Raw genomic sequence first — 20,241 nt, forward strand, 5'->3', positions numbered from 1 at the left:
TTAAATTGATTCACACTTGTAGAGTTCACAACTTCAGAGGGTAATTTGTTCCAAGCATTTACTATACGATTTGCAATAAAGTTTTTCCCGATATTTGTTTTATGCTTTGTTGTTACTAGTTTAAGGTAGTGTCCTCTTGTGCGCGTGTTTGGGTTTCGAGTGAACAGGTCGCTTAGCTCTGGACAGTCGTAATATCATATCCATGCATAATTTTGAACATCTCGATCAAGTCGCCACGTTCCCGCCTTTTTTGCAGTGTTGTCAGGCCCAGCTTGACTAATCTTTCCTCGTACGAAAGTGACTTTAGCTGTGCGGGAATTTTAGTAAATCTACGCTGTACTCGCTCGATCATGTCAATATCTTTTTTGAAGTATGGATTCCATATCTGAAAGCCATATTCCAGAATTGGTCTTATGTAGGTCTTGTATATCTTTAGCATTGTTTCGGTGGTGAGAATACGAAAAGCTTCTCTGATTATGTAGATTATGGAATTAGCCTTTTTTACCATTTGTGAAATATGGGGTTCCCACTTGAGATCGTCAGACATAATGACTCCTAGGTCTTGTTGGGTCGTGGTTCCTGCTAATTGTACGTTGTTTAAAGTGTAGGGCAACTTGGGGTTTTTCTTGTGCATATGGAGGACTGTGCATTTTGATTCGTTGAGGTTTATAAGCCAGTTTAGGCACCAGTCCCTAATTCGGTTCAGATCTGACTGTAGTTTGCTATGGTCTATCATAGGGTTTACAAACAGCTTGGAGTTGGAATTTTAAATTTATTCATCAACACATTGAATCATACAGATTCGTATTCTTAATATCAGTACGTTCGTGTATAACAGGCGTTAACACAGATATTTTGGTCCGATAACCATTCATTCACTAAAAATATTTAAAAAAAAATATAATTCGGCTGTTTAGCCTGTTTATGGACACAGACTCCATGTTTACATTAGAATTTAAAAAAAAATTACTTCCCGGCCTAGGCCTTCAATTTCGTATGAAATTCCTTTACAGTTCTCTGGAGTTGCTCCGCCCTAAACGTGATACTTCGAAGCCTGATATAACGCCCGGAGCGACGACATTTCAGTGCATGTTTGAGAAAAGTCGCTTCCCGCTGTCTGTCCCTAGGTATGCTTAGATGTTTAAAACTACGCAACGGATATGGATGCGGTTTTTTAGGGTTCCGTACCCAAAGGGTAAAAACGGGACCCTGTTACTAAGACTCCGCTGTCCGTCCGTCCATCCGTCTGTCACCAGGCTGTATCACACGAACCGTGATAGCTAGACAGTTGAAATTTTCACAGATGATGTATTTCTGTTGCTTTCTGCTATAACAACAAATACTAAAAACAGAATAAAATAAAGATTTAAGTGGGGCTCCCATACAACAAACGTGATTTTTGACCGAAGTTAAGCAACGTCGGGCGGGGTCAGTACTTGGATGGGTGACCGTTTTTTGCTTGTTTTTTTTTGCTCTATTTTTTGTTGATGGTGCGGAACCCTCCGTGCGCGAGTCCGACTCGCACTTGGCTGGTTTTTTTTTTAATAGATAGAGTGATTCAAGAGGAAGGTTTATAATTTGTTAACCCGTGCGAAGCCGGGGCGGGTCGCTAGTTACATATAAAAGGACAGATATATAATTACGTTGCTTATAACCTATAAAGTCGCTTTTATTTTATTTTATTTTCTAGAATGTCTTCACAAAATGTTGGTAAAAACGAAGGTTCTTTCGGAACGTGACTGCGAGTGCTTTCCTGAGTATAATGTCTAGACTTCGATGAAATCTGTGCCAAGGATTTTATGATAATGGATACAGCCTTCATCTTATACGGTGGCCTTATCCTTATACGGTGAAAACTAGTTGAAGTGCAGTGCGTTCAGGGTGCCTGGCCAAGAAAAACATTCCATTTCGGCGAGCGGGCTTAGCCGTTTAGGGCCACCCCACATCTGGCGTCTTTCGGGCGTCGGCGTCGGCTATGGAAAATGACGTCGCTGCGCAGTTGCGTCGACGTTGCGTCGACGTTGCGTCGAGCAGGGCCATAGAGTTGTAGACGCCGACGAGACGCCGACGCTCGAAAGACGCTAGATGTGGGGTGGCCCTTAAATTCAGCAAGCTGTACCCGCACCTTTTTCATTACTTACACAATTTGTTGCACAATGTTTAGATAAATACTTACCTACTTACTTCATGTACCTAAGATGGACTAATTACCTACCTAACCCTTATATTATACCTAAGAACTGATGTATTTCCATAACCATGAATCAGTGTCTTGTTAGAATTTTTAGAATTTTCTTTAGTCAAATTCTACAGAAATCATCCACGAAAATCGAATATCCAGTAAGTTATCAATATCATTACTAAATTCACTTGTTTTGCTCAAATTTAGATGTTACTAACGACCCGCCCCGGCTTCGCACGGGTTAACAAATTAAACATAAACCTTCCTCCTGAATCACTATATCTATTAAAAAAAAACCGCATCAAAATCCGTTGCGTAGTTTTAAAGATCTAAGCATACAGACAGACAGACAGACAGACAGACAGCGGGAAGCGACTTTGTTTTATACTATGTAGTGATTCAATTTACTGGACTTAATCACGTATTTAAGTTTTAAGATTTACCTCCAACGTTTAATTTAGATATTACCGACCTCGCTTCGGTAATACCCACAAACATTATCCGCTATCAAATTTACGAACATTTTCTCAAAAGCCCTTGACACACTTTCTCAGTTTCCAGCTAACATTATTTACAGAAGGCCGTATCTCATTAACAGCGGCACAGAATATACGCTGTTTTGAACGTTGTTGTCTCTAGTAAACGTTATTTATGAAAAAGGGTATCTCATTATAAACAACAGCGCGTATACGCCCTTATGACAGTTCGTCTTCAATATTTTTGTTACTTAGAATAAGACGTATCTTATTACAGCATATTTATATTCACAACACGTATTTGAAGTCTTTTAGACTGTTTCATTATATTTTCTAAAATTCTAACATTTTAATAACAAAACTTACTTAATAAAAATGAAAAGCGGTTGTTAGACTTGTTAGTCGCGCATAAACTCGAGAACCGCTGGACCGATTTAGCTAATTTTGGCATTGAAATATTTGTATTAGACCACAGAAGGTTTAGGCAGTGTAAAACACGGAAATATATAAAACAACTTCTTTTCTAAATTGTCACTATCACATGAAAATCATAGTATTTTATTGTCATATTATAAATATTATTCATTCATTCTGTCTGGGGTGTAAGATGTATCGTAGGTCATGTATGAACAACTTTTTCTACATAAGCTGTAAATTTGACGAATGTTCCATACTTCCATATACAGCAAATTTTCCACGAGCGAGACGACAAGCGCTGATCAACAGATCAAAATTAATTACTTAGTGCAAAGTTCGAATTCCGCTCTAAGGTAATCTTAGAGCAATTATCGTAAGCAATGTACCTACCATTAGCTAACTGCTAACCCGTTAATGCAGACGCGTCTAATATTCCATTAAACTTGATTGGAATCGACATTGTTTGATTATCGTAGCACTTTGTAGCCGCGTAGAGGGTCTACGACGAAGCACGTAGCGGTTCAAGGCGTAGCATATAGCAACTAAACCATGCTATACAGGGTGTTAATGAATGACTATACCTTTGAATTATTATTATTTATTATTATTGGGGTGGTATCGGGCCTTTGAGTGTCACGTCGACCAAGTATTGATCTATTGTGACGGTCCTTTAAAGTTCATTACTAATGCCCGTTGCATCCAGAAAATTACAGATGCTTTGGGCCGTAACGTTCTGTACCTCATAGGGTTGCAATACATGCCGCCCTAAGTAGGTACTTCTTTTTGACATTAGTGGTCCACAGGAACAGAGAATGTGCATTGCAGTCTCCTCTGACTCCTGGCAGAACCTGCATGTCGCATCTTGTTTCTTGCCAATTTGAAACATGTGCTTGTTCAACTTACAGTGTCCAGTCAGTATTCTACCTTTGAATTACTAATGAATGACCAATGATGATCCCTATAGAACTCTGGAATCACTACAAAAAAATCCGGCCCCCACACGATAGTGAGTATTACTCTGCCGACAGAGTGCAGCACTAGCACCCATCGTAAACCATAGAGAAACTTATACAATATACATACTGTGGCTTAAACTGTTTTTTGGCCAGTTTTCACAGACATTAAAGATGACATTGATTCATTAAGGCGGTTTATTTACAAAGGGCCTGCCGGGAAACGCGAAAATCGAAACTCAGCTATCTGCCTCTTTATCGCTCAAATATGCAAGAGTGTTAGAGAGGTTAGATAACAAAATTTCGACTCTCTCGTTTGCGGTAAACCCTCAGATTGTGAGTAATTGTGGCAGTGGCGCCCACTAGTATGGAACACCTAATCTTTTTATTTGCGATTAAAGGGTTGTTCTTTTTTTAAACAAAAATTGTACAGCAATGAGTATAATTGCGTATTATACGTATAAATACTTTAGTTTGAATTGGTATTTACGGTTAGATGTATTTCATAATTGTTGATGTGTTGTTTTTTTTTCTTTGTATGTAAATCCCATGTTGACGTGTAAAAGTGCCCTTGTGGCCTATTTGCTGAACAAATGTTGCTATTTGATGATGATGTTTATATATCATGTATTCAAAATAAATAAATCTTTTATCACCTAAGAAATTACACCCCGTATAACAGCCTGTATACTTACGATCTCTTGCAACAGACCACTAAAAGCTTGCGCGTTACTTTGTTATTATGACGTTATGACCTTTTAGAATGAACAGACATCTCAGTAGTATGGTTGCATTTGGATTAAAGGAAATTGATATAGCTCGTTCATAGAAATTGGATCCTATTCTTTGGATATTAAGGTCCATGTTCGAACGAACGTTGTTACAATTGTCTCAATAATTTCTAATATCGCGATAGGGTGTAAAGCTAAGTGGTAACAACATGTTGGATATGTTGAAGTAATTATGTTGGTGTTATGTTGCGTTGTAAGATGTGTTGAAATGAGTTGGCGGTTTACAATTTCATACGTGGGAGGGAACATTGTTAAAAACGAAAATCAATATCTCAAAGCTAAACCTGAAATGTTTTTTGGTTATTGGTTGTAACTTACGTACCTAATAGTATTGTTATTTCTCTGTTTTTACTTAGCGGAACTTTTTTATTTTGTCAACGTTTATAGTACTGTAACCACTCGTAGGTACTTATTTTATTGAGTCAGTCAGAGATGAAACAAATTTTAAAATAAAATCCCTTTTTTTGTTCACATTCAGCGGAAACAAGGGTTGCCAAAACAATCCCTTTATTTCCGTCCCTTGGCGGTAACAGAATTAATAAAAGATAAAAGTGGCACAAAGGCCGCATCCCCTCCACGTATACATCGAAGTTGGTGCCGAACTTGCCGAACGCGAACTCTTTACCGCAGGAAACCGAGTAACATAGCGCGATTTACTTAGTAATATTTACGCAAACGGATACAGCGCCACCTATCCACACAACATGTAAACTAGAATGAAGCTGCGAAGTGCCATAGTGTAACCGCTGCGCTTACGGAGTAAACGGTACGATCAGTAACAGTCGTATTTGTCCACGTGACAGCGTGATTACAAACAGTGTCTGTCTCTTTCAATCGCGTGGTGTTAAAAAGTGACACTTATTTTATATCACGTGTATAAAACCATCCATAATACGCCTCCAGAACCAATAAAAGATAAAAGGGTACTCACGAAGGCGGTATCCCCCCCACGAACACGTCGGAGTTGGTGCCGAACTTGCCGAACGCGAACTCCTTGCCGCGAGAGACGGCGCCGCGCGTCACGCCGTCCACCGACAGTGTCGTGTGCTCGTCGCGGCGTGCCACCTGACGAGCGCGAAAGTGGTTAAGGGTCCCACTGATTACCAGTCCGCCGGACGATATCGGCCTGTCAGTTAGAACAAAAAGTTGACAGTTCCGAACAACTGACACGCCGATATCGCCCGGCGGACTGGTAATCAGTGGGCCCCTTTAGGTTAGGACTTGAATACATTGATGGGGACGAGCTTGACGCCTTTGACAGAGACTGGTGGGAGATTTCCGAGGATAGGGATACGCGGAATAATAAAGGATGACTTACGTTAGACCGACCCGTGTCGGGCCGGAGCTTCCGGCGCTTACTTTTCTGACAGATCACGTGATGCTTTCCATAGAAAACGAAGCTCTGGAAGCTCCGGCCCGGACACGGCTCGGTCAACTTATTAAGTCATCCTTAAGAGGGAGGCCTTTGCCTTTGTTTTTTTTTATTTCCGTTAATTTCACGGGTGCATTCAAAGAAACCGATATTCTAATTAACTCTATTTAGGAGATAATCAATAATTTATTTTTTTCCTATAAGGCCTCTACAAGCGTGTAGCTTGTACTTGCCTTAGGGCCGGTTTACATATTGATTAGTATTTAGAATGAGTTCATACATTTGCTACTAAACTTAAGTACAATGAACGCTATATGCTACATTTAATTCGTTTTTAAACTTTTTTTTTGTAATAATTGAAAAAAAAACTTTTTTTTTTAATTAACTATGCCGTTTAGTTCTCTTAAACGTACTTAACCATACCCCGAAGTTAACGGAATTCAATAAAAATACGGTGTATATATATAATAGGTACAATATAATTACGTAGTAATAATATGCGGTAATTTTACGTTACAGTGGTTTCGTATACAAAAGATCTGCTTAATATAAAATTGATTTTTGAACCACATATTGCAAAATGAGGGTGTTTTCATTTTGCAATATGTGGTTCAAAAATCAATTTTATATTAAGCAGATCTTTTGTATACGTATATATATATATACATAATATTTTGATCTAAATAGATACTCACTTGTAACTTATGCCACTGTCCATTATGCAGATTACTCCCCACCGTGATAATCTGCGCGCCGCCCCCCAAATTGTACCTCAGCCTGACCGCCCCATTCACCAGCTTCAGCTCAAAGAAGTCATAAGTGCCACCATCATCGGTGTACAAGATCAGACCGTTTGGCTGGTCGGTTTTGAACTCAAGTTCGAGTGTGCCGTTGAGTGCCGCGTTCCACTTGCGGAACTGCGAGTAGGGGTTCTGCTTGTCGAGTACGAAGGCAAGGGTTGTGGTGAGGAGCGGCAGCTGCCAGAGCAGCCGCGTGGTGCACAGCATGCTAGGTGCGTCTGCGTTTCATTGCGCGTCTGAAACAAGAGAGGCACGGTTAGAGCGTTTTCACATTGTCCGATTTTTTATTTATTTTATTTATTTATAAACTAGCGATTCGCCCCGGCTTTGCACGGGTTAACAGATTATACAACGAACACTAAACATAACAACATTTTAAACGGCCTTTCAGATACTCAGTTGTCTCCATCATCAGATATGTCATCATAATATTGCGTATATATCCGATTTACATATGAATGCAAAATTTCAGCTCAATCGGAAATGGGGAAGTGGTTTAAATTTATCTTCCAAGATTTCGCCCACACTAATTAACTAACATACACATCGGCAAGTTAAATAAAAGCTTGTGAAAAGTAAACAGCAAATAAAATAGGTATCTTTGTACGATTCAGCTCCTGAAATCTTCTAAAATCAAATATTTACGGATCTGATTAAATTGAAATAATCTCGTAAATGAACCATTGCAGAGATATTTCAACGTACATCCCTTACCCCATTTTTCTCCACTTTGTGAGGGATTTAACAAAATCTAATGCAATTTATCAATTTAATTACTTATCTTACGAATAGGTACAATACATAGCCTTGGTCTGAATCAGATGAGCGTAGAAAATAAAGGATCCTCCATATCCTTTAAACAAAGAACTACAAGCAGCACTATAGTACACTTAATAAACTGGCACACTACAAATCTAGTGCTAAAAGGAGCCAAGTCCACACACATGTAGTTCTCAGGAAAAAGGAACTTTAGTGTGAACGATAAAGTGCGAAAAGCGGCCATCGTAAAACATGCTGATATTTTTTTTCGCACCTTATTGCAAAGTACATAAGGTCGATTTTTGATAAATGAAAACGTATTTTCAAAGGTACATAGGACGTTGATAAGTTGGAGAGAAATAACAAACGCCTGAAGATCAAAAGCCTCGGGGGATCTCGACAAGGATTCATAGTGAGGGAGAAATGAAACATGATAAAAATATCTGGGATTCTGTTCTCGCTCCGCTGGATATGGATAAAAATTGGATTGGTAAAGGTGATGTTCAGATGTCAACAGCTGTGCATTGTTGCCGCCGCTATATTCTGTCTGTTTCCTTAATAAAACGAGTGACGTTGGTCGCCGACGCGATTATGATGTTCATTCCGTCACTCAAAGAAACCGATTAGGGCAATTTTTTTTATAAAATTTAATTTAAGTGCTATCATATGTTTTACCCACTTATATTTCATGGCGCACATTTGAAATAATAAAACCGGGCCAAGTGCGAGTTGGACTCACGTTTCAAGGGTTCCGTACATTAAGTCTGACTCACGCTTGACTGCATATTTCTAATAGGTTTTCCTGTCATCTATAGATAAAGAACTATTTTGTGTATTTTTTCAAAATTTTAGACCCAGTAGTTTTGGAGATAAATGGGTGGGGGGAATGATCGGACATACAGACTGACGCACGAGTGATCCTATAAGGGTTCCGTTTTTTTCCTTACGTACGGAACCCTAAAAACAGTTTAAATTCAGAGTGAATGTAATCGTTTGTGGCTGAATGAACGCCGCAGAATGAAGTTAGATACTTCACTGAGCGGCTTCAGGCCAACTGACTCAAGATCTAAATCAAATAAAGTTAATGATCGTTCTTGTTATGGGCCGGATTCGGATTTTAAAATAGACATCTATAAGATATCTTTTAGTCATCACCAAGATACGATAACGATATGTTTAAGATCTAACCTGTCAAATTTGACATTTACGCGATTCTGGAGATACTCTTGAACGATTTCCACAAGATATGGCTTAGAGATCTAATTCACATCTATTAGATATCTAACTCTATCTAACGTAAAAGTGACATTGGTTGCCCGAATTGCGCTGCAAAAGAGAACTAGTTGAAATCTAAACTATAACATATCTAGAATAGATCTAGTACGTGTCGTCTCTTGTGAATATCTTGAAGTTCGAATACGGCAGTATATCGCGGTGAGATTGACTTCCTTCCTGATTCCTGTCATTTTGACAAGGAAATATTTACAGTGACATTTAGATCATTAAATTAAACCTTATTGCAAACATCTTCATCGAACCTTAGATGGATGGCAGATGAGTGGCCTCAGCTGTGCGTTTCTCCAGAAACTTCCTGCCTCGCCTAGCTAAACTGTCGCTGCGCTATTTCCGGACCCATACGACCTTCAAACCTTCAAGAAAAGAGTGTGCTCACATCTTTAATTCCGGCAATGCGCTTATGTAACCCTCTGGTATTGCGGGTGTACATGGGCGATGGTAATCGCTTACTATCAGGCGATTCGTCTAGGAGGGTGTTGCCAGGACGATGATGATGATGAAACGGAGATCTCTATATACCAGTATATAGAGATCTCCGTTTCATCATCATCATCGTCGTTAGAGATAGGTGACGGAGAGAGCCTAGATGCCCTAGGTAAAAGCCACTCTGGGAACAAAAGAAGAATCTAGGCCGACATCGTCATGCTAATGTGTGTGTCTGGAAGGATCACTTTCGTAAAGTTTCGGGTAGTTTACACTAAGTGTACTAAACCTGTTCGTACTTTACATACCTCAATACCTATATATGTGTACACCTAGGGCAGTAAAATAAGAAATGTCTCAGATTACATGTAGGTACCTAATTGTCAGCCGAGGCGAAGCCGAGGTCGACAAACATTCATATATATATCAGTTTTGCACTGCATTTCTTTCGTACTTGCACCGAATTAATGAATTTATTAGGCCCCCCAAGGAACATTAGGTACTAGTAAGTAATGTTGTACTTAATAATTTGTTCGAAAGTAAACATCATTTTATTTATTTCTAAGATTCCTAAAAAAAAGCTTTTAATGTCCACTTAGCAGAAAAAATGCATTAACTAGCTCGTTATTTAAGTAGCCGATTTTAATTAAAGACGGAGAGGAGGTTCTCAATTTATCCGATTTTCGGGCATTTAGTTACGTTTCGAATAATATACTTTGTTAAATTCGTAAACATATTTCTCAACCATGATCAGGATCACGTTGAAAACGTTCGGCAAGCTACAAATAAGTTAGTAAACTGCTTTTCTTGGTTAATTAACCTTTTCGACGCCGTGTCAAACACAAAAGCTGTCTCTCAGACGCCACGTCACCGAAGTGTCAAAACTGAAATTGAACTTTATGCTTATTCACCTAAGTCTATGTTGCTCTGTGGTCTATGACTGATTAATACGTCTTTGGCGTTGGACCTGCGGTGCGTATATATCGGTCATTGGAGTCCAAAAGGTTAAAACACAAGCCCCACTTCGCTTGCAATGTTTCTTCGCCCTTGAATAAATTCAAATCTCAGCTCCACCAATGGCTTACTCATAGAGTATTTTACTCAATAAACGAGTTCTTTGCTTACAAAGAAAACTCTGTAATATATTAGTTAAGTTAGTTGCATGTTAGATTTAGTCCTTTAATTTTAAGTTTTTCATTTGATATTCGCACGCCAGAAAAGGCGTAATATGTAGAACAATTTTGTACTTAATACTTAAGACCACTATGTAACCATATTACTGCGAATAAACCATTTGTAGACGCAAATATATTTTATCTTGCATTTAGGGGTTTTACTGGTCCTAATTAATGTTTTTTTTTTGTTTAATTGTGTACTTTCTACGTCATACGTACTTTATACGTAAAAATTATAAATCCCATCCTAAAATCGCAACACAATCCGTTACTCAATTCTACCCTAATACCTAGTACCTACCTACATCATACTCCAGCAAAAAATCACCCAGCGTAAAAATACAAACAGATAACAATAGCCGGCCAAAACAAATGAAAGAGATTTTTAATTCCTACCGTTACAACCGCTGACATTCCAAACCCAGACACGTCAGCGATCGACAACCTTTTCCATCTTCATTAAAACGCTTTTCAACGTTATATTTAGCTGGCCCCACGCGTCCTGTTTTGACCGGGATAATCCGGTCGGATAAGTTTTTTTTCATATCTCATGCTCTGAAAGTGGGTCGTTGTTGTTTTAAAAAGTGCGCAGAAAGTGATACGTTTATGCTCTAGCGCAGAAAACTGGTGTACTCCTCTGCGTGCCCGTCCCACGAACAATTGGGTGGAAACAAAATAGAAAAATAGTGTCTTTATATCCTCGCCTGGAACAATTGGTAATTGATTAATTTTTTTTAATGATGTATGTAAATTGTTAAAAACAAATTATTCTTGATTTCTTTCGTTGAATTGTATTTACTCGATTTCATAAGGCGGGAACCATAAGGAATACACCAAAAATATTTTTTTTAACAATCATATACAGCCACAGTAAACGTTTGTACGATATTAAATGGGGTTTTAAAGTTATTTAGCACTATATTCATGAAAATAAAATAAAATACAAGATAAAAATTGCTTATATTATTCATTAAATTGTTATTTAGTATTTAAATTCTTTAAAATACTTTTATAATGTTATTACGTGATGGTGCGGCGCACTAAGGTCGCGGGCTGGTCCGGTAGTCTATTACGGCTTTTAGAACGAAAAAGTAAATAATTAAAAAGTAAGAGGCAATCCCGCTGATTTTCATACTATAATGGACAAATCATTTTAAAATTAGGTACTGCAGTTTGTTAAAATATGTGTGTTTTCGTAAATATTGCAATCTAAATGATTTTCGCTAGGGGTTATTAATCTTCACACATGTAAAGTCTCCGATTCAATTACTGATTTTGCGAAATTGCCTTGTCTTCCTCTCGACAGAAATGGACGCCTTTCAACCCTTGGTTAACAATCAACTATATCCCACCCACACTCTGTACCTTTTTTAAGTTTCCCGTTTCTTTCAGAATAGACTATGCTTAAATTAGATTTTGCAACGATTCAAGGAAGACTGAACGGAATACTTTAACGGGATGAAAACTTAAACGTCAATTTGATAAGGAACTATATTTAACCGATCCCTTATTACAATAAATAATGTCTCTATTAGGGTTCCATATTTGTAATATGTAATTACGCTTGTATCGAAAACATTTTTTTTTTGTAGAATCAGTTCTGACGTGTAGGTAGTTCGAAAATGTTGGCATATGGTCAGAGTATATGATGTGATTTTTTTTATATTTTTATAACGTCCTCTTCTGCCTCCGCATCTTCTTCAAAATAATAAAAATTCGCGTATAAAGCTTTATTTGCTGCCTAAATATTTAATTATGTATACAGTAAATTGTATGCACATAAGTAAATAAATAATAAAAATAATATAAGTACTAGAGTATGGGGCCCCATACATTCCACGACTCTTCTCTTTCCGCACAGACTCTAATGATAAAAAAAATATTTTGCTTGATCAGAAATGGGCGTTGAATATTGTGGTCACAATATTTCCCTGGTACTGCGGCCACGCCCCCAGCGGTCCGGAAACTTGGCACCGCTCCGGTTTTGGCCGGTTCAAACTAGTTTTTGCGATTCGAAGTGTACTCCTCGGAACTTGAAGAGCAGTCTTTCGCTTAATTTGGAGTAATTTAAACTTTTTGTGCTTTTTTTTGTATTGCAATTTTATTTATACATGAAGGAAACAATATTTACATAAAACCTACAAATAACAACTAAAACTAAATATAAAATATCTCTCCAAAGCTACCCGCTTCTGGAATGGAACCTAGAATGCTGGCGGCGTTGCCCCTTTGAAGTTGAACCGCCAGACTTAATCTTTGAGCCAAGAAGGAGCCCGCCCTGTGGTCGCCCGAGACACCTATTACGTGCTTTGTTTTGGTATTAAAATAGGTTTTGGTATTTGGTATTAATGACCCGTCTATAAATGTGTTCATATATAATTAAAATAGGAGTTAAAATCGTAGGTAAATATTGTTTGCCCCTTTTTTGGCGAAGTCATAATCCCAAGAATTGACTTAAGATTCCTCACGATTTTTTCTTCGCAGTTACGTACATAAAGTGGCAAAGGTTTTTGCAAAATATATACGAGTAGGTAGGTATATTTTTATAATTTCTCGACTCTCAAATTTCAACTTCAATTTAATGATAAAGGTAAGTAGGTATACCACGAATTAATATTTTAGCAAACATTAATATTAGAAAAAACGTTTCAGAAAAGTAATGCATTTTTAAACATCATATTTTTTATAACCACCGCTAAAAAGACGTTTCTTTAGAAATACTTATTTTTGAGCCAGTTCAAAGAAAATGCTAACGAAAAGAAATGCTGCCCTCAAAACATCTGCTGAGTATATTTTTACGGTTAATATTTTTATATCGTAACATTTTAGCAAATAAACCTTAGCCGTTATTCAACGCAAATTTGGCCATTGCAACTGTGACAACATTATTAGCGACTAGCGAGATCTGCACTTAAAGTGCAGATCTCGCTAGTCACTAGGTTTACAACCTAGGTTAACACGCTAGGTTTACAACCTTTTTCATTGTGATTGGCATCTGTAAGTATATACAATTTATAGACTTTAATGTGGTACGTTCCAAAATAAAAAGGAAAAAATAAAATATGAACATGTATGTTTAGAGATTTCTATAAATTGTTTAAGTATTTCAATCCCTGTAGTCCAAGTTTTATCCAATATTGCTTCAATTTACGAGCGAACTACTCATCCACTTTTCTATCATTAAAAGTTTTAACTCTCTTGAAGCGTGGCGCAGAAATTGTTCACTGGTACCTATTTCAGCAACTTTAGGTAAGTACATCATGAAAATTGTACTTGAAGCACATGATGGGCGCGACAGTCGACAGGCGAGAAAACGCCGCGACATAGAGCTCTCTCGCGAATCGGTAGCATAACACCCGAGATACACTTGTAAGTTTTACTTACGTAAGTAGGGTCAAAGCTATTGTTAGAATGAAATAACGATATTCATCTCTCATTCTGTAGTATAACTGTGTCCCTACTTACGTAAGTAAAACTTACAAGTGTATCTTGGGCCTAAGACCCGCGCGACAACTCGCTGTTTCGCGGACAAATGTAGGTATATTTTTGCTCAAATCATATCTGGCAGACTCAACCTGCTAGCTAGCCGGAGTCTGCCTATGACCACGAACGTAATGTCACGTCGCGACGTCGCGTCAACATCAAACTAAACGACAAAACTTCAGGCTAAATAATAAAAGTAAGTGCACGCGATTCCCGTTTCAGTTTTAAAATTATAATGCCAAGCGTCTAAAACCGGATTCTAGTCCTAAAGATTCAGAAGACTCAAGTCTTTTCCAACACTACATAGACTCGATTCTTTCACGACAAAGACTCGTTTCCCAGCACTACAAACAGCTGCAGACATTTATCCGGCAATAAAGAGCAGACGCACTCCGCGTGTAATGGTATAACGAATGGCGCCGTAAACTGGACGAGATCGCTCTTCAGATGTAAGACCTGTTGTTTACCCGGTTATTGTATGAGTACGTCTTTACCCATCACGGATAAAAATGGCGGAATGGCGGAAATGATAAACAGAATAATATAATATATAACGATGATTCATTAAAATTTCAAGCATGACGTGTCCCCAGTCTCCCCTACATAAATCAATAAATAAATACCTATTATAGGCATGAATCTAGTATTTTAACTGGATCTGGCATGAGGGGTGGGGGAAATGGCTGAACGGAATAGTCTTATGTCTTTCAGTAGGAGTAGCGGCGAAAGCGCTATTATTGTTTGTCCTTGTCACAGTCTCACTTTTTTTTTATTCCCCCCATAAATTAGTATGGATTATGGTGGGCAACAAATTCGTCCAATCATAGTGTCGCATTGCCTATGTTTTGTCCCTCACGGAGGCACGCGTATACCACTTCTATAGGATCCTACCTTCTATGATTATAGGACATTTTACACAAATTAACTGGCCTGTCGGTTGTTCGGAGCTGTCACCTTTTGCGTTTAACTGACAGGCCGATATCGTCCGGCACACTATCATCAGTGGGCCCCTTAAGCCTCACATTAAGCTCAAGCAGACTTGTGTTGAGGGTACTCAGACAACTATATGTCTATAATATACAAATACTTAAATAGGTACGTAGAAAACACCCATTACACAGATATACAAATATATCTCACAAATAAATGCCCTTACCGGGATTCGAACACAGGCTGATCGGCTTCATAGGCAGGGTCCCTACTAGGCCAGACCGGTCGTCCATACATAAATAAATTCTAAAATCTACTCTTAACATCCTGATATGACCAATCTATTTATACATAACTATGCTCAGACTAGCCAAGCGTGCACCGACCCGTATTAATTCCTCCCGATCGCTTCCACAAAGGTTCATACATTTATTTTCATATAAAAGGGCGTATGCCCAGATACAACTTATGGGGTTACGTCATTGTGTTATATAAGGTATAAGGTATTAATAAAATTATTCCGATGTTAAAGGTTGACGAGCCCTGACATATTTATATGACAGTAATGTGATTAATCAATCACTATTGGGATAATGTTTTGACGCGTAGTCCGTAGATCCGTTCCTTTCGATGCTGACTGTACAGTCGCCATCAGATATATCAGAGCGGCCAAGGTGTTCACAAATATCTGAACACGCCTGTATTGTCAAGGCGTTAGAGTGCCTGTTCTGATATTTTTGAGCACCTCAGCCGCTCCTATATATCTGATGGCGACTGTACATATATATATTTACATATGCAATCGCGAGCAAAACGAAATCCAACATAATTTTCACGAAAAATTCGACCGACAAAACCAGAACACTCGGAGAAAATAAAACTTTTCGTGCATTTAGGTAAGAAATGTGGAACTGTAGCGGAAGTGCAGGAACGGAAGTTATTACGGCTATGTGTTGAAGGCGACATGATGAATTCTTGTATTGGCTTTGCGCATTTGCGGGTTGAAATTTTAAATTGTATTTAAAGTCTGATTAATAGAATAGTTTTATTTTACGGTCAGTATTATACTGAAAAAGCATCAGATTTGTAATGACTAGCGATACCTACTTTCACAATTGAATATGAACCTAAGTCATAATGAACAATTTTTACTATGGGGCCAACCGAAGACGTGAAAAATCTGTCATACTAGCGACCCGCCCCGGCTTCGCCTGGGTAACACAAAACCTTAACAAATTGTGCACTTAAACCTTCCTAAAGAATCGCTCTATTGATACATGAAAACCGCATGAAAATCAGTTCGGTAGTTTTTGAGTTTATCGCGAAGACACAAACAAACAGACAACGCGGGGGGGACTTTGTTTTATAAGGTGTAGTTATGAAAAGTTAATTTGATGTTTTCTACAAACGTGACGTTCAGATACTTCGGATATCAACCGCAGCTGCATTACTGTTGCGGCGTCGATGTTGCCACGCTGTACCTGTCAATTTCCTTGATAATTTAAGGGACCATTTCATTTGTTCCCTAGTTGTTATTATTATTTTTCTTAACCGCCCAGTTTTCTCATAGCAAAATGTAAATCTCGGAGCAACAAAGGCGTGGCTTCAATCATTTAAATTCCGCCGAGTACACAATCACAGAATAACTAATAGTACTGACACAATACTCTTGCAAACAGTAGGACTTGTTTCTGTATTCTAAACAATGAGTAAAATCTTTTACCCTTATGGTGCAGTAGGTTCAGCTAGGAGAGTTTTTGAAAAATCGTAGCACTTGCTAAAAATATGGTTGGCAAAAATTTTATTAGCAATCTTGAGGCATTTCTCTAGTATCTTTATTGATTTTAAACCTGATTTCTTGACTTTCGATCGATAGAAAACAAATAACTGTCAAAAAAAAGTTTGTGCAGCACACTTTTATTCCTGTTTGTACTTCTTATATATCAAGTACTTCTCGAGACCTTTCTCTCGATGGGTTTGTGCTCTTCCATCGAGGAGTTCCCTTGGCTACCTTCCGACTGCATCATGATCAGCTCCATGTTAGCATACATTATTGCTCATCGGAATTACGGATGTGGGTACACCAAATTTCAACTGAATCACAAAACAGGAAGTGGTTCTTTAAGTTATAAGATTGGAATCAAACATACCAGAAATGTATGCAGTGAAGCTAAATAAAGTGTATAGGTAATAAAAATTACGAACAATAAACGCACTTTAATAATTTGAAACAATTTTTGCACAAAATTTTTATATGAACCACTATATATGTGTGGTCCACTATATATCCTCTTAAGGGCCTCCACTATATAGCCTGTCAGTTGTTCGGAACTGTCAACTTTTTGTTCTCTCACAGGCCGATACCGTCCGGCGGACTGTTAATCAGTGGGTCCCTTTAAGGAAGACTCACGCTTAGGGTTTGCAATCCGGATCCGAAATGTATGAAAATATCCGGATCTGGATCCGGATCCGCGGATATTCCCATACATTTCGGATCCGTCGTGCAAACCCTACTCACGCTAGACCGTGCGATGCGTCCGACACGTCATTTTCTATGACAGCTGATCGGTGATCACGTGGTGCTTTCCATAGAAAACGAAGCGTCGGAAGCTCCGGCCCGGCCCCGGCCCGGTCTAGCGTAAGTCATCCTTTAAAGGAATGGATAGAATAACACTTATTCTTTTGTGGATTTTAAGAATAAAATATACAAATGTTCAGCGTTTGATCAAAGTGAAATATTAATTCAAAATTAAAGACTATTTTTATGTTGTGCCCCGCCTTTGGTAATTCTTTGTGATCTTAACGGTCCGCCAAACGTTGTATTACAACTTCAAAGGCAGACAAGGAAGGAAAATGGTTTACTAAAAGTATGACTAGAACAGGAAGCCCCCCTTAAAAAGGGGGCGGAAACCGAAAACTGATGAAAAAAAAAAGAAAATATCTTACTTGGACAAAAAATGTAAATGTTGGGCACCTCTGGTTTTAAACATAATAGGTATATGTAGGTACACCGTGTAACTGAAGTAATTGAAAGATTTTAATAACGTATTTTTGATCATATTTTGACTTAGTGCAGTGGTTCCTAACCTGGGGGTAATTACCCCCGTGGGGCTAAAACTGGTATTTTACGGGGGTAATAAGCTAACCTAATATAACAATACAACAAACGTACACGTTTTATTTTTTATTACCATTGGGAGGAGGGGTAAAATCATAGGGGTAACCGGACTGAAAAGGTTAGGAACCACTGACTTAGTGCGTAAAATAAACTGGATTTAAATAATATAGGTACTCGTAATTATGTACCTACCTACCCTAAGAAACCCTTCTTATATAAAGTTTAACATAGACAGAGGGAATCATACTGTCTTTGTCTTACAGTAGTACTAGCACCCAAGAGAAAAGGATGAGTATAGTTTTCCTGATGGTTCTTACTGACTGACAAATTGGTTTGACCAATTAGATTTGGGTGCATATTATAATATTTAATTTCAACCTACGGAACGTCATAATGAACACCTTTCATCATCAAATGTAACCTGGGAATACCATTATTGTTTCAAAACGCTCCAAACCTACATTTACACAATAACTAACATATTTCATGCCCCAGCCTATCTACACAGATGACCTATTGTTTACAGTGATTTATCTGTAGGCTGTGTCCGCGATTAATCAACATTAGACCGTAACGCGTGAGTAGTAAGGTGTAATTTAGGTTAATGCGAGGTAGATGAAATGCTGGATTGAACCCTCGGCGGTATAAATATCAGGGCAGTACTGTCTGCATCTAGATGTTAATCTCTGTATATTATCTTTCTTTATTTTTCACAGACTTCACTGTTTTTATGTCATGTTTCGTATGATATAAATACATATGACAACTAGAAGCACTATGTTCTCCTAATTTGTTTAGGGTTGTTTAATTTGAGCCCCCGAGGCTCATAACTCCGGCTCCGAGTCAAATATTACGAAATTTGCGTACTCACAGATTTCGTGCGAATGTCTCATTTAAAAGTGAGATTAGCCTAAAATTCTTACTTAAGGCAGGCGTGGCTCACTCCGCGATTTCGTCGCGTCGCTACAAGTACATGCGGCCCACACCAATTTTGGTGTCTAGCCATAGTAGTTGCCACCGCTACGGAACGGACGCCTGCTCTCGCTTGCGCCACCTAGCGGTCATATCTGTCGTATTAGACGCGTTTTGTTAGAGAGTGAACCTCAAATTGTTAAATTAGAAACGATCTCCAGAGAATATTACAGGACAATTTTTCGGCCTACGGCCCGATTCGAACAGCGGTACGATTCCGATCTGTCAGTGACAAAAGTGACATTTCTTCAACAATAAAACGTCTCTTTTGACACTGTCAGATCGGTATCGTACCGCTGTGACTTCTTGGCATGATTCACATTCCATTTGTCGCAAGGTCTGTAGAAGCCTTAAAGCTTGTGTTGTGGGCTAGACTATAGACGACGAAAATAAACCTAAATGGCATATAAGTATGAAAGTTTAGCTTTGATGACACTATTTAGACAACAAACCGACAGATGAGGGTCGAGTCGCGAAAGAGGTCAAAAACTTTGCTTTAATGAGGGCCAGTGTACACACTCGCACATTCCGGGAGTCCCGCGACACATTCGACCTGTTTTTAGCTTAACTTGTCACATTGAGTCTACCATAAAAATTATTAAAGGGCCTGAAATAATAGGCTGGCATCTAAAAAAATTACTTGGTTGGTATCTAATATCTTAAGCAGAATCGTTAGTGGTAACCAAACTTTCAAATCGCAGATCTCGGATTCAAACCCCAGTTACCGTCCGTAAGACTGAAATGAGGCATTTTGTCAACTGACGCTTATATAATTATAGAACGCCCTGACGTCTTTATAAAAAGGGGACCTATTAAAATCGTTTTTAAAAATCCCTTTTTATAGCTGGTCAAGCCAATCTTGTCAGTAAAAAAATGCGCGAAATTCAAATTTTCTATGGGACGATATCCTTTCGCGCCTACATTTTTCAAATTTGCCGCCTTTTTCTACTGTCAAGATCTGGTTGACCAAGTATATGTAGAGAATCGGGATATGAAGACAATCAAATCGACAGGTGCTTTCCCCCATTCTATATAAAAACGCGTAAATATTTCGATCACGCATCAAAATACTGTTTTCATTTATCGCCAACAAC

General features: G+C 38.4%; 1 protein-coding gene across 1 annotated transcript in view; it reads right to left on the minus strand.

Moving 5' to 3' along the window:
• LOC134656036 (neurexin 1-like) overlaps positions 1-20,241 on the minus strand; it is a 64,538-nt gene that overhangs the window by 32,002 nt on the left and 12,295 nt on the right. Inside the window, exons 2-3 of the mRNA XM_063511552.1 lie at positions 6,887-7,227; positions 5,751-5,884 (exon numbers count right to left, since the gene is read on the minus strand). Of these exons, the coding sequence (XP_063367622.1) occupies positions 5,751-5,884; positions 6,887-7,198 (446 nt within the window). The 5' untranslated portion in view covers positions 7,199-7,227. The remainder of the gene's footprint in view (positions 1-5,750; positions 5,885-6,886; positions 7,228-20,241) is intronic.

This window comes from Cydia amplana, chromosome 17 (genome assembly GCF_948474715.1).
Source record: "Cydia amplana chromosome 17, ilCydAmpl1.1, whole genome shotgun sequence".
In the NCBI taxonomy this organism is placed as follows: Eukaryota; Metazoa; Arthropoda; class Insecta; order Lepidoptera; family Tortricidae; genus Cydia; species Cydia amplana.